Below are 15,412 nucleotides of genomic sequence, written 5' to 3' on the forward strand. Positions count from 1 at the left end.
ATTACATTGAAACACAGCAGTGCTCAAGAGAAGAAAAAACTATTTAAAAATTTTTTTTTCTACCACCTTTAGAAAGAACTGTTTTTTCTCTAAGAGCCAGGAAAGCTTCTCAGAAGCCCTCAACTTCCATTGGTCAGAATGGCATCCTGTGCCCATTCCTAAACCAGTTGCCAGCAAGGGAAGGGGATTACCCTGGTATACATGATAAAGCTTCCAAAGTCAAGACAAGGCTGGAGGAATAGGAACAAAATCAGGCCTCATTAGAAAGAAGGCAATGATACCAGCTACTCAGGAGGCTGAGGTGGCAGGATTGCTTGAGCTCAGGAGTTCAAATCCGGCCTGGACAACATAGTGAGATCCTGTCTCTTAAAATTAATAATAATAATAATAATTGCTTTTGGCACTGAATGAGCAAAGTAAAACGATCATTATTGAAACACATTTCTAGAAGAGCAAATATGTGGGGAAAAAATGTTTTCTAAAAAACAAATTTTTGTATACTTTCAAAATAAGGAGTTCATAAAGCTAAAAGCTATCCATATTTAACAATTGCTTTTCTCGGCCGGGCGCGGTGGCTCAAGCCTGTAATCCCAGCACTTTGGGAGGCCGAGACGGGCGGATCACGAGGTCAGGAGATCGAGACCATCCTGGCTAACACGGTGAAACCCCGTCTCTACTAAAAAATACAAAAAACTAGCCGGGCGAGGTGGCGGGCACCTGTAGTCCCAGCTACTCGGGAGGCTGAGGCAGGAGAATGGCGTAAACCCGGGAGGCGGAGCTTGCAGTGAGCTGAGATCTGGCCACTGCACTCCAGCCTGGGCGACAAAGCCAGACTCCGTGTCAAAAAAAAAAAAAAATTGCTTTTCTCTGAAAGGAAATAGATTTGCATTTATTGTAACCATTTCAAGCCAGTAATATGTAAAATACTTTCACTTATATTTTAAAATTATTCTAAAGGCTAAGCAATGGCATTGGTAGAACAAATAAGTCTTGCTGGGCACAGTAGCTCATGCCTGTAATCCCAGCACTTTGGGAGGCCAAGGTGGGTGGATCACCTGAGGTAGGGAGTTTGAGACCAGCCTCACCAACATGGGGAAACCCCATCTCTACTAAAAATAAAAAATTAGCTAGGCGTGGTGGTGCATACCTGTAATCCCAGCTACTCAGGAGGCTAAGACAGGAGAATCACTTGAACCCGGGAGGCAGAGGTTGCAGTGAGCCGAGATCGCGCCATTGCACTCCAGCCTGGGCAACAAGAGGGAAATTCTGTCTCAGAAAAAAAAAAAAAAAAAAAGAATCAGTCTTGCATTTTGTGATTTTGTGTACCCTTAAATTAAAATGAGGAATTGTGTCTGTTAAGCTGCTATAAAGTGTTTTGCCTTATTTTTTAGTTTTCCACCTATTTCCCTGGATATTTTGATGGTCAGTACTGGCTCTGGTGGGTGTTCCTGGTTTTAGGTAAGTGTTTTTAATGTAAGAAAAGGCAAGAAAACATTACATTAAATTTTGTAAGTAAAATTACTTTTAGTAAATGTTCATCTTGATTACTGTATGGTAATATATTAATAATTGTTAATAAACATTTTTTAAATGTTGCTTTCTCAAAGAATAGTCTTTCGTTACCATCAGAGTAATGTGCAGAGTAATAAACAGTTTCTTTGTGGTTGTAGGTTTTTCCTAACCTATACATACATTCTTCTCCTCCATGTGATCAATGGGGTATACTGATGACTCTGTAGTCTGTCAGTTTTTTCCCCTTGTGAGCTATTGCCACACAGCATTCACAAACTCAAACCAGAATTGCTTATAGGCTTACTGCAGCCAGTTGAACTAACTTGTAAGTGCAGGTGGCCCATCTTTGGTGGGTCTGTCAGTAGAAAACAGAAAATATATAACCTCACTAGACATAACTTCTGAAAGAACCACCATTGGATTTCCAGAATAGTTTACCATTGGTGGGAATAAGAATTATTTTACAATGGGCAAGAGGACTCTTTTTTTTTGACAGAGTCTTGCTCTGTCGCACAGGCTGGAGTGTAATGGCGCGATTTCGGCTCACTGCAATCTCCACCTCCCAGGTTCAAGCAATTTTCCTTCCCCAGCCTCCCAAGTAGCTGAGATTATAGGTGTCCGCAACCACACCTAGCTAATTTTTTGTATTTTTAGTAGAGACGGTGTTTCGCCAGGTTGGCCAGGCTGGTCTCGAACTTCTGACCTCAGGTGATCCACCCGCCTCAGCCTCCCAAAGTGCTGGGTTGCAGGTGTGAGCCACCATGTCTGGCTGGAATTTTTTTTTTTTAATGGAATTTTTTAAAAAATATATATATACCGGGTATTTCAGGTTTCTGGTCTTTGGATTACTTTTTTTACTCTAAACATTTATTTTTAAATATTTTTTTCCTAGACATTAAAACAAAGAGATGAACATTGTATTTCAATGTTGGCTTCTTGATTATTTGTAAAGAAAATATATATGATACAGTAAGAGAGACCACCATCACTTCTGTCATTTCTACAAAAGAATAACAGGGCCATCTTGTGGCTGTTAAAGACGATGCGATTGCCTCACTGTGTTTCTGTGACATCAGTTTCTTCTGTCTCCTGTTTTGCTTCTTGTTGCCTCCTTAATTAAGATTCTTGTTGGTGGTGCTGCTAATGGGTCTGGCTAGCACATCCTGGCACCCACACCTGACAGGTGCTTAATAAATTGAGGACCTGGGCCAGGCATGGTGGCTCACACCTGTAATCCCAGCATTTTGGGAGGCTGAGTCAGGAGGATTTCACCTTGAGGCCAGGATTTCAAGACCAGCCTGGGCAACATAGCAAGATCTCATCTCTACAAAAAATTTTTTAAAATTTGCCAAGCATGGTGGTTTGTGCCTGTAGTCCTAGCTACTCGGGAGGCGAAGCAGGAGGACCCCTTGAACCCAGGAGTTGGAGCCTGCAATGAACTATGATGGCAGCACTGCACTTCAGCTTGGGTGATAGCAAGACAGTGTGTCTCTAAAAACAAAACACTTTAGGACCTGTTTTGCCAAGACTAACAGAGCCTTGCATTGCTGACCCTATATTTTACTTAGAAAATATAAATCATTCATCACACTATCTACCACCTCCTCAACGGCATGATCTACTCTATGATTGGTCATTAGAATTCTAAGGAAAGAGAAATAGTAATTTTTTTTCCTCTCTTGATTATTGAGAACTTTAATAATAAAAATGACTGGCCGGGCGCGGTGGCTCAAGCCTGTAATCCCAGCACTTTGGGAGGCCGAGACGGGCAGATCACGAGGTCAGGAGATCGAGACCATCCTGGCGAACATGGTGAAACCTCGTCTCTACTAAAAAATACAAAAAACTAGCCGGGCGCGGTGGCGGGCGCCTGTAGTCCCAGCTACTCGGGAGGCTGAGGCGGGAGAATGGCGTAAACCCGGGAGGCGGAGCTTGCAGTGAGCTGAGATCCGGCCACTGCACTCCAGCCTGGGCGACAGAGCGAGACTCCGTCTCAAAAAAAAAAAAAAATGACAGGAGAATAATTTAGAAGAAATAGTTCCTTGGCTTGCCTATTTTCTAAACTGTACCTTTAAGAGAAAGGCTGACCACCCATTTCCCCAAGTCAAATCCTGAATGGACCAAAGAAGAGCCCTTAAGCGTATGTTCAGATTGATTGCTTATGGCATAAATGATTTAAGGAAATTTAATGGATTGATTCTCTTTCTATATTAAAGTTTCATGGGAGGTGGTTTTATAATACTTTATCATTGATCATTCTTGCTATGTACCATTTGCTTGTATGCGAAAAATAAGAGTTTGGCCGGGCATGGTGGCTCATGCCTGTAATCCCAGCACTTTGGGAGGCTGAGGCAGGCAGATCACTTGAGGTCAGGAGTTGGAGACCAGCATGGCCACCATGGTGAAACCGCGTCTCTACTAAAACTACAAAAATTAAATGGGTGCAGTTGCTCATGCCTGTGATCCCAGCTACTCGGGAGGAGAATGGCTTGAACCTGAGAGACGGAGGTTGCAGTGAGCTGAGATCGTGCCACTGCACTCCAGCCTGGGCGACAGAGCAAGATTCCATCTCAAAATACATATATATAGTAATAAGAGTTTGGATACACTTATGAGCATTTATACCCAATATTCAGGTCATTTTGGGAACTTCCCTTTTGAAGAGAACCAGTTTCATGGCTCTTGCAGAGCTGTATGCAGAGCTCCTAAGCTGGCTGCTCTTGAGCTATAGTTAGCCTATAGTTTATTTGTTCCACAGTTACTTTTAAAGTTTTTCTTAATTAGTTGCCAACATTTTAAAAATCAAAATTATTTCACATAAAACATCTGAATGTTTTTACTTTTCTTACAAGTTGGAATATCAAGCAAAGCTTGCCTACATTCCCCATGGCACCCTTTGGCTGAAGCTGAGTTGTTGCTATCTCCTCCATATAGGTCATGTGCCTTCTAGTTCAGTAAGATCCCACCACCATACCCCAGCTTAGTATTTGAAGGGGTAACCCCTGCTCGATACTCACTTGTTGCTTTGGGTGCCAAACAGAATGATGTTCCCCAAGCTCAGAGCTGACAGCTCTTGGTTACTGCTAAAAATCACTTCAACTGTCCAAGTACAGTTTTCTGCCACTGAGTATCCCAGTAAAAGTGTTTTTTAAAAAAATGTGCTAAGGGCTCAGAGACCATCTCTGAAAGAAGAAGGCCAAGAAGAGTATCCGAGTTTCCGCTGGAGGTGCGTTATCACCTCTCTGCTGTCAGTTTTAAGAGGTACAAAGTTTTGTGAATGTTATAGATTCTGGTGTCATCACACAAAAAAGAGTCTTACTAAGAAGAGAGAAATAGACTGGGTGCAGTGGTTCACACCTATAATCCCAACTCTTTGGGAGGCTGAGACAGGAGAATCAATTGAGCCTAGGAGTTCAAGGTCAGCCGGGCAACATAGCGAGATGCCTATCTCTACAGAAAATTAAAAAATTAGCTGGGCATGGTGGTGTGAACCTGTCATCCTAGCTACTTGGGAGGCAGAGGCAGGAGGATCATCTGGGGCCAGGAGTTGAAGCTTGCACAGCTGTGATCGTACAACTGCACTCCAGCAACAGAGCAAGACCCTGTCTGTTGGGAAAAAAAAAAAAATAGAGAACTAGAGTTTCAAGTTGAGACGATGAGAATTGCTGTAATAAATAAGGGGATCCTGACATCTAGTGGACATTATATACTGTCCACAGAAAAAACAGCTCATGACAAGGAAGGTTACATTTTTTTTTTTTTTTTTGGAGCTCAGTAGGTAGATTTTGATGTTTCTCAATGAGGCTTTCGTATGTAAATGTTTGGCCGCATCTTTTATTTCCTTTTTTGACCAATTCGATTCTGAATGTGCAAAAGACACTATTGACTCTTGCATTATACCTTCTTATTGAAGGATGGATAATTTGGTATGAAAATCCTTTGCAGATTCTGGAGGAAATTGCTCATGCTTTGATTACCTTTAGCAGAAAAATAACAATGTATTGCTATCAGGAGAGGGATTTCTGGGGAGGGGACTTAACATGGAAATTATAAATTCATTCATGACTTTTCTTTTTTAAATTAGGCTTTCTCCTGTTTCTCAGAGGATTTATCAATTATGCAAAAGTTCGGAAGATGCCAGAAACTTTCTCAAATCTCCCCAGGACCAGAGTTCTCTTTATTTATTAAAGGTATTAAAGAAAAAAATTTATTCTAGTCCCAGTGTAACCATGTGCTACATTGTAGATTTCTGTTCAGTTTTAGAATAAGTATCTGTGGTAGGGGGATATAGAGAAGGTAAGGAAGGCACAGTCCCTGCCTTTTAGCAGTTTCTTGTCTAGTAACAGGGATTTTTACAAAAAGCTATTGATAAAGTCAAATTAGAAAAATTGCCGTAGGAGAAATTGTTACTTTGTGCTTTGACAGTGTGAAAGAGGCAGGGGTCTTAGCGGTCATCAGAAAGCTAGGATATTTGGCTGCTTGACTGAATTCAGCATCCTGAATCCACTGCTTACTGTTGTACCAGTTCCAGAGGATGACATTCAGAAGGAAACCTTCAGGCCTATTCACTTGTCTCTGCCCCTAAATCCCAGAACCTGGAGAGACTGTGTAATACTTTAAGAACTCCTTTTATCTGGGCTGCTGACAAGCCCACCAAGTCTTCCATCTCTTAAAATTGTCATTGAGGCTTTCCTGATGGCTTTCTTCAGGTTGACATTCTGATACCACTCTAATGTAAGGAAGGTCAAACCCAAGAAAACAAGAGAAAGGACCTTTTCCCTTGCCTAGAACAGGAGGACTAAGCCCTGGCAAGGCTCTTTGATTCACACATGATTTTCCCCAGAGGCTGACATTCCATCTTACATCAGTGGCTGACTAAAGGAAGAGGTAGAGAATCTTTAGAAAGAGTACACTAGAGAGAGCTCTCTTTGGTAACAAGTTCTAATAGACTTTATTGGACTTGGCTGTTTGTTCCTTGGGACTTTTGGGGACTGTGTTGATCATAGAGTGGAACCTTGAGCACCACCTAGTGGCCAGTCCAGTTGAAGGTCTTTGGCAAAGCATTGTAAAGGGTAGGTGTAGTAATTCAGATAAACTTTACATGATAGTGGAGAGTGTGGGGAAGAATTTCAGAATCATCTGAGGCAGAGTGAAGAGCAAAAATTGGGAAGTATGGAGCTTGTTCAAAGGACAGTAGCTTGATTTGGGGCATAAAGGAGTACTGAGCGTCAAGGCTAAAAAGTCAGGTTGAAACAAGTTTCTGAAATAACCTTGAGCACCAAGCCCATTTAGTAGAATCATCAAATTGATAGAGTCCGTGACATGTTGGGTCAATGCAAGACTAAGCCCACGTGGAACACGAATTTGTTCTGTACTTGCAGAGTATCAGTTTGTATAGGCAATCATACGCTAATAATCAGGTTCTCAATTTTGAAGATTGGTGGTCTCAGGAGGTATGTTTCAAGAAAATAAAGCATCTACCATAGTTCATTTCCAAGTGATAGAACAGCATTGAAAACTTTAGGCAACAGAATAATATAATGAGACCATCTTGAATATAACAAACATTTTTTCAAGCATAGTATAGTAAACTAAAATTAACATTCATGGAGTTTTCCATGTGTCAGATAATAAGCATTTTACATGGATAATTAAATGTATGTAAGTAAAGAAGGCTTAAACTGCTTTTAAAGTTAGTTTCTTCAAAGAAATATATACTAGTATTCATTACTAAAAAACAGGAATCTTTGTGTGTTTAAAAATGTGTAGCATGTCATGAATTTGAATTCAGCCACACGGTCTGGATGTAGATGAACATTCACACCACTGGCCTGGGCCTTAATGCTTACGATGTGTCTTTGTTTATGTCTAGAACATAAGAGGCTTATTAGATATTCTTTGCAGTTTTATTTAGTCACCATTGTCATCTTTCATCTATATATCTGATTGGAATTTATAGTTAGCCTTAGGTTTAACTTTTACCTATCAAGGATTCAAAAGTTAGTACTATTGGATTGCTATAAGTCCTCCTTATGAAGGGTGCTGAAATCACCTAATATTTTCCCCCTGATACATTGACACCCAAAATATACTGACGGGACAGATTTATTTCTCTTTTAAAAAAAAGTCATCAATTCTGTAGGTGTAGTTTAATGTTAGCTCTGAATTTCTAAATGGACTGAGATCACACGTCTGCCTATTCTCTTCATCCTTCAGTTAGAAGGAAATTTGGATCTTTATTAGGGGATTGCATACCTTCTTCATCTTGGTTCTAAGCATAAGAAATAGCAGTCCAGTTGACAGAAAGCCTGAACGTCTCAGTTTTCCTGTGTTGTTTGGTACTTTACTGAAAATGTTGTTGTTACTGTTTGGATTTTCTAAAATTTCTGAAATGTTTTTTGATGTTCTAAATTTAAAATTATGCATGTGGAGTTGTGATTTGAAATAGGCAGTCCTTAGTAATAATAATGTTGTAGGAACTGCTAAGGGAGATTGAAGTGATGAACCTGCCGGTGCTTCAGGAGTATACATTAAGAGTTGTCAGAAACTTACTCAGGTAAATGAATGCACTCCATTGGAGGGCATAATAGAGTTTATTTGCTTTTCTGTTTAACTGTGATACCCTGGTTTATTTGAAATCATTCCTGACACACCCAGAGAATTCAGAGCTCTAAATTAAGGGTTTGAGGAACTTACAGCAGACTTTAGAATTCTAATGACTTCACTAATTTTCCAGGGATCCCCAGAGGGAACCTGAAAAGCCATAATATCCTATGGAACTGAGTTCCCTTTGTCCATTGAAAGGGTAAGAACTATGTCCAGATCCAGATGTAGAATCCTTTCTTTCTCTAGTTCAGAGGACATTTAGTTTAATTTTGTTAGAAGACATACTAGGAAACTGTCATGTGAAGTATGAAAGCTTTATTTTTTTTCCTCCCTATCGATTCTTTATTATGTTTATCACAGTTTTTAAAAAGTCATTATCTGCTGATTCCAACATTAAGATAGATAAGTCTATTTGTATTGATGGATTTTTTTCTCTTGACTCTGGGTTACATTTTCCTGTTTTTACATACCTGGCCAGTCATTTCTTTGTTGCAGCATTGTCGGTTATCATGTTGTAGAGATTGTGAGCTCTGAATTTTGTCAGAAGGTTGTTGAGTTTTTGCCTAGCAGGCAGTCAGATTAGTAAAGGATAACTTTAATCTTATTTCTAACTGTCATGTGCAGTGATTCTTCTAGGGAGATAGGGGTAGGGGAGAGGGAAAATGTAGTTTTAAAAAACCTAGGCTAACTCCTGCTGAGGAAAATCACTGGTAAATTAGTGACTCCTCTGTTAAATTGCCTCTCTTGACATTGTCAACCTGAAGTCATCAAAAGGATCAGAGTACAGAGTTTATGCAAGTAGAAAGCTGGGAATGGCCAATCAGAGAACACAAACTTTAGAAAATGGGGTCAGTGTTCCCAAAAGCTTTATTTTCTTTCTATGGACTTCTACTTCTTTGATGGAGATGTCACCATTTAAAAGGTAGCTGAAGAAGGACACAGGTAGGGAATTTTTAAAATAACTTTGCCGGAAAGATACAGATACAGAATTTTTAAAATAACTTCACCATAACAGAAAAATAATACTTTCCATATTGCACTAGGATTTGGCATTTTACTACAAAGGGGTATAAGAATAGTGACTTTTCTAGTCAGGCTACCTAAAATATAGTACAAATAAACCAATCTTGAAGTGATCCCGACCAACACCTCTTTATAATCAGCCAAGGTAGATGTTACAAAAGCTAAACATTAGAGCTCATGTACTACTATCATAGGGGCAGCTCTCAGGTTCCCTTTCAGAGTCCATTTAAGCTTAAGGGAGGGAAAATGTATTAATAAGCTGTTATCTGTTTTCCTACTTTGTAACAAAATGCCAGAAGGAACTGCTAAAGGTGTGCACAGTGGCCATCAAGAAGTATGTGACTGGGCTGGGCGCGGTGGCTCACGCCTGTAATCCCAGCACTTTGGGAGGCCGAGGTAGGCAGGTCACCTGAGGTTAGAAGTTTGAGACCAGCCTGGCCAACATGATGAAACCCCATCTCTACTAAAAATGCAAAAATTAGCTGGGCGTGGTGGTGTGCACCTCTAATCCCAGCTACTTGGGAGGCTGAGGCAGAAGAATAACTTGAACCCAGGAGGTGGAGGTTGCATTGAGCCAAGATCATGCCACTACACTCCAGCCTGGGCAACTGAGCAAGACTCTGTCTCAAAAAAAAAAAAAAAAAAAAAAAAAAAAGTATGTGACCGAGGAAGCAGAAGAAACAGATAACCTGTTATAAACATCTGTACCTGAAATGGTAAAAAATGTAAAGTGTTTATACTTTTTCTTATTTACCAGTTCACTGGAAAATACATTTTTATGGATTACCACCTCCTCTGATGCTGCCAGGTGAATGAGGAGTTAGCTACAGTAATAAGGTGGTAACACAGTTGATTGGTTATATCTAACACTATTTGTGTGGTACCAAAAGCACTTGTACATATGAAGCATAATGTATTTTAAAATTATTTATTTTAACTGCATCTGAAATAGAAGGAAAAAAAGAAGGTTTTTGAGCCCTAGCATTAATGAACTAGGGCCTTCATAATTTAAAAGGTGACCTAGTGACCTGTACCTATTAGGCATCAAATATTTTAATTTTTTTTCATGTGATAACAGACACTTTCATTTCTCGTTTTCTGTAATTTTTCTCCTATTCCTTAATACCTCTTTTATTTTATTAAAGGAAATTCATCTCAAGGTAAAGGTTTACTTATTGGACTGTGTTATAAGATAGCAAGATAGTAGAAATGGTGTTTCCAGTAGAATTTTTGCTAAACAAAATTTCCATAATGTCTCCAAGAAGAACTGGTTGTCTTCCTGTTGGAATTAAATGATCTGTAGGCTATTGGATTCCTTTTTTTTACAAAGTGATCTGATCTACAATTTAGTAATGCGGTCCAGAGTCCCTAAGATCTGTTTGTCCTTCAGTTTGCATACTGCCAGCATTTCTGTAACACTGCCATTCAAGCCTCCAAGTCTCAGACAGCAGTGCCCACTAGCAGTCTTTCATTTGGAAATTGTGTGGTGATTGAGATTACCCACTGGTGACCTATCTAGGTCCTCTTGAGAGATTTTAATTTAATTTAATGTAATTTTTACTTTTCTTACTGAACGAGCAAAGGGATTTTTAATATTTGTTGAGTGGCAGGCTTTGACTTTGAGGAATCTATTAAAGCTGTTTACCTATGCTAAAGCATCATAAACCAAGGAAGTGACCAGGTAATTGTACCATATTGCATATTCTTGCAAACTCTGTTTTGACCTACTAGTCACTGTTTCATCAGTTTTCATCTATTAAACTGATAAAACAGAAATTACTTATGTTTATAATGAGTCTGGCCTCATTGCAAAAATGTTCGTTTAATATTCATCTGCCAATTTTCTTTTTGCTTCTACTTGGCTTTAGAATTCCTTATATTCTTGTGTCTCTGTCTCTGTGCTTTCCGAGGTCTTTCAGTCTCTTATATCTCAATCGAAAGAAAAGATGTCCTTGTATCAGTTTCAGTGGTTTACTTCAAATCACAATGCAAGTGAATTTATAGTTTGGAAAAATGTTGATTATATTAAAATATGTTAATTTCCTCCAGTGTGTTTGTAGTGTCTCTCCATTTTGGCAGCCTTTTAAATATTTATGCAGTAATTAATCAGAAAAGATACAGAAGACATCAGGCATAGTGGCGCACACCTGTTAGTCCCAGTTACTTGGGGGGGCTGAGGCAGAAGTATGGCTTGAGCCCCGGAGGTGTAGGTTGCAGTGAGCCAAGCTCGCGCCACTGCACTCCAGCCTGAGTCTCCAAAAAAAAAAAAAGAAAGAAAGAAAGAAAAGACACAGAAGAGTTTCTTGTGGCTTTTACAGTAATCTGGGGGATAGAAAAGTAAGTTATAGACCTATATATGAGCCCATCCAACTCTTACTTGTTGCTGAGTACCACAAAATAGTTTCTCAATAAATATTTATTAAATAGTAAATGTATCTCTTTAGTGTTTCTTTTGTTGTTAATATTTTTTCTTTTATTGTTAATATAGGGAATTACTTGTAGTTTTTCACAAGTTGTTTTCATGAGAACCAAAACAATGTACTAGTACAGAAATGCCTCAAATTATTAGATGAAAACTGCATTTAGTAAAATGCATAGGCATTATTTTGAGAGCATTTATTTCAGTCAGATAAATTCCTTTCTTAAAATTAGTTTGAAACTATGTATATTATTTTAAGAGAAACATGCCCCCAAAATACAATGACTTTTTTGGAAAACTTGTTTTTTAAAAGTATTTGTGGTACCTGTGAGTTTATCCTTGTTTTCTAATTTTGCCATGCTCAATTGAGGTATAGCATGACATCGTTGACATCCTTACTGGAAATCTTCCTTGTGTAGTATCTAGTGGAACTGTTAAGGTAAACAGTACCTTTAGGTATATTAGGAAAATTACCTGTACACTTGGATTATGCTCTCTGTCCCAAGTTACAGTCACTGCTGACAGGGTTAAGTGTGGGATGCAGTAGCACTGCTTCCATTCTATTCTTTTGTTAAGAGGTTTGGAAAGAGAGACTCCTGACTTCAGGAGTTTTTAGAAAAAGCATTCCAGTTTTTTCTAGTTCTAGAGGCCTTGATAACTTTAAGAACTGAAATTTTAATGTTTATTGAATACCATGATGTCAGTATACAGTAATCTTAAAACTATGTTAAAATGCACTTATGTCTCCAAACATCCTGCCTTCTTTTGTGACTACATCCTTCTCTTAGCCAAAATAACAAGCTAACTAGAGTTTCAATATTCAATATCCTTCTCTGGCAGATGTTTTCTGGCAAAGGCCTTCCTGCATTTATGAATTCTCTCTCAAGAAGCAAGAGAACACCTGCAGGAAGTGAATCAAGATGCAGAACACAGGAATAATCACCTGCTTTAAAAAAATAAAGTACTGTTGAAAAGATCATTTCTCTCTATTTGTTCCTAAGTGTAAAATTTTAATAGTTAATGCAGAATTCTGTAATCATTGAATCATTAGTGGTTAATGTTTGAAAAAGCTCTTGCAATCAAGTCTGTGATGTATTAATAATGCCTTATATATTGTTTGTAGTCATTTTAAGTAGCATGAGCCATGTCCCTGTAGTCAGTAGGGGGCAGTCTTGCTTTATTCATTCTTCATCTCAAAGTGAACTTGGAATTAAATATTTTATTGTAAGATATGTATAATGCTGGCCGTTTTAAAGGGGTTTTCTCAAAAGTTAAACTTTTGTTACTGTGTTTTTGCACATAATCCATATTTGCTGTTCAAATTAATCTAGAAATTTATTCAATTCTGTGTGAACACCTGGAAGCAAAATCATAGTGCAAAAATACATTTAAGGTGTGGTCAAAAATATGTCTTTAATTGGTAAATAATAAGCGTTAATTTTTTATAGCCTATATTCACAATTTTGCAATACCTTATTGTACCTAAGGGATTCTGAAGGTGTTGTCACTGTATAAAATAGAAAGGACTAGGATACAAATGAAGCTTAATTACTAAAATGTAATTCTTGACACTGTTTCTATAATTAGAGTCCCTCACCCCCATCGCCACCCCAACCCCCCCTTATTTTCCTTTTATCTCCTGATGATTAGGCCAAAGGCTGGGAGTAAGGAGAGGATTAGGTACTTAGGAGCAAAGAAGTAGCTTGGAACTTTTGAGATGATCCCTAACATACTGTACTACTTGCTTTTACAATGTGTTAGCAGAAACCAGTGGGTTATAATGTAGAATGATGTGCTTTCTGCCCAAGTGGTAATTCATCTTGGTTTGCTATGTTAAAACTGTAAATACAACAGAACATTAATAAATATCTCTTGTGTAGCACCTTTTACTGTAGATTAGTGCTTAATTTCTTGGCTTGCATTTGTTGATTGCTAAGGCAATTTTTTCTAATCTTAGGGAATAATTCAGTAGATGTGATTAAAAAGCTAATGTTGGATCAGTTTTTTTTCTTCATTTTCAGCACAAGAAGTCCTCTTCTTTCATATCCTATTAAATACATTCCTAAAAATGTATATGAACATTGGTTCTGTAAAAGATAATGGACTAAAAAAGTAGAGAGGAGTTGTAGAGGTCTTAAATCATTCTGGAATTCCTAATTATGCTTCGATTTTTAGACATAATTTTAGATGATTTATTTCCAGTGTTTTCTGCATATTCTCATTTGTTCTTTTTCTCAGTTGAATGCACCAACTGGTTTGAGTCCTGTGAGCATTCAGTCAGTTGAAATTAAAGATTCCTCATTTCTCCTAATTTCTATTCTTGTCTAGATGTTAAATTTAGAGACCAGTGGTTTTTATGATATCAGCCATTTAATTTTTTTAAATTTTCTATTTAAGAAATATAAAGACAAAATACACCAAGATGGTCAAATTACTACACAAATCAGCACCAGCACAGTCTGATAGCTGCAAATGTCCATTCATCTGCTGTGTGTGAATATCCAGAATCAGCATAGGAAGTCATTTAGGATGTCAGTATATAATGCACAGAATTGTGGGTTGTTTGAAAGCCAAACAGGAAAATTAGGAGCCTCCTGGATTGACATTTCAATGATCCTTCCAACCAGTTTATGGATTATTATGAATAATAGTATAGTGTGTTCTTGTTCAGAAGTTATATTTGATAATAGAGAAGGGGGGAGTTTTATGAAAGTTTCTTTGAAAAAAATTTTTTTTTTCATTTTGAATCAGATTATACCAACAATGGAGTTTGGAAGTTTGTATGGCCTATAATGTTCTAAGTTCCAGAATGAAAAGGTCTGTAACAATCTGAATAGATGTGGACACATATAGCAGAGAGAACTATGTAAATTATCTTGCAGAACAAAATAGAAGGGTCCTAAATCACGTTAACTCAAACACTGTGGACTAGCTTTGTGTTTATTCTTCAGGTCCTTGTGCCTTATTTGGTTTTGTATATTCAACGAACTGAAATATTTGGAATTCCTATTTCTACATATTTGGTGATCCATAAGACTTTGTCAAATGTAAACTTACAGTTTGATGTGCTTTAAAATACCTAGTCAAGAGGATGATTTCTCTTTAATCGTTTAAATGTTCTGAAAGTTAAAATCTTTTGAGGCACATAAAGTTGGCACCATATATCATCTGGAGTCCTTACTGGTATTCAGGATGAAAATGTTCATGCTGCATTGTTGATTCTCATTTTTCTCTCCCATTTTCTTTCTCACTTGGATACGTTAATACTGATAATGGATAAAGGGTGAGATTTTATAATAAATGGTTTTAGAAAGGTATTCCTAGGAACCGTGGTTATTAAGGTTATGGAGTAAACTAGCTTGGACCTTGGGCTACAGGACAACTAGGATTCACCCGTAACGACACAGTGCCCTGTGTTTCTTAACTTCTTGTTGCCATTTGAAACTCTGTACTCCTATGTTTAAAGAGTTCTGTATAGCCTTTTTTTTTTTTCAGAAAGTTATGTTGCTTTGTATAGAAATAAAAGGCATTATTAAAATTTGCTTGTTAAAAAAACGATAAGAATGAATATCTTTACTAATAGGATCGATTTTGTTTAGAGTTTTAAAGAAACAACAAATTTTTTAGTGAAGTAAATGATTTTTTTTCCCCTTTGCTTTCTTATTACAAATCTGACTTGAGCTCTGGCCCACCGTGAGTCATTATTAGTACAGATGAAGTTTTGCTTGGTCTTCACTGTGTTCTTTTACTAAAATATACTCTACTTAGCTATAAATGGTTTACATTCAAAGGAAGAAATAAATTACTGAAGTGGAGTATCAGGACCAATAGAAGTGATACTTCAATTTGAGT

General features: G+C 37.8%; 1 protein-coding gene across 1 annotated transcript in view; it reads left to right on the top strand.

Annotated features, from left to right (window-relative positions):
• The window catches only part of NDFIP1 (Nedd4 family interacting protein 1), a 50,751-nt gene extending 35,637 nt beyond the window's left edge, over positions 1-15,114 (top strand). Inside the window, exons 6-8 of the mRNA XM_010388264.2 lie at positions 1,392-1,458; positions 5,597-5,702; positions 12,401-15,114. Coding sequence (XP_010386566.1) covers positions 1,392-1,458; positions 5,597-5,700 — 171 coding nt within the window. The 3' untranslated portion in view covers positions 5,701-5,702; positions 12,401-15,114. The remainder of the gene's footprint in view (positions 1-1,391; positions 1,459-5,596; positions 5,703-12,400) is intronic.
• Positions 15,115-15,412: the final 298 nt, after the last annotated feature.

The sequence above is a fragment of the Rhinopithecus roxellana genome, chromosome 3 (assembly GCF_007565055.1).
Source record: "Rhinopithecus roxellana isolate Shanxi Qingling chromosome 3, ASM756505v1, whole genome shotgun sequence".
Lineage (NCBI taxonomy): Eukaryota > Metazoa > Chordata > Mammalia > Primates > Cercopithecidae > Rhinopithecus > Rhinopithecus roxellana.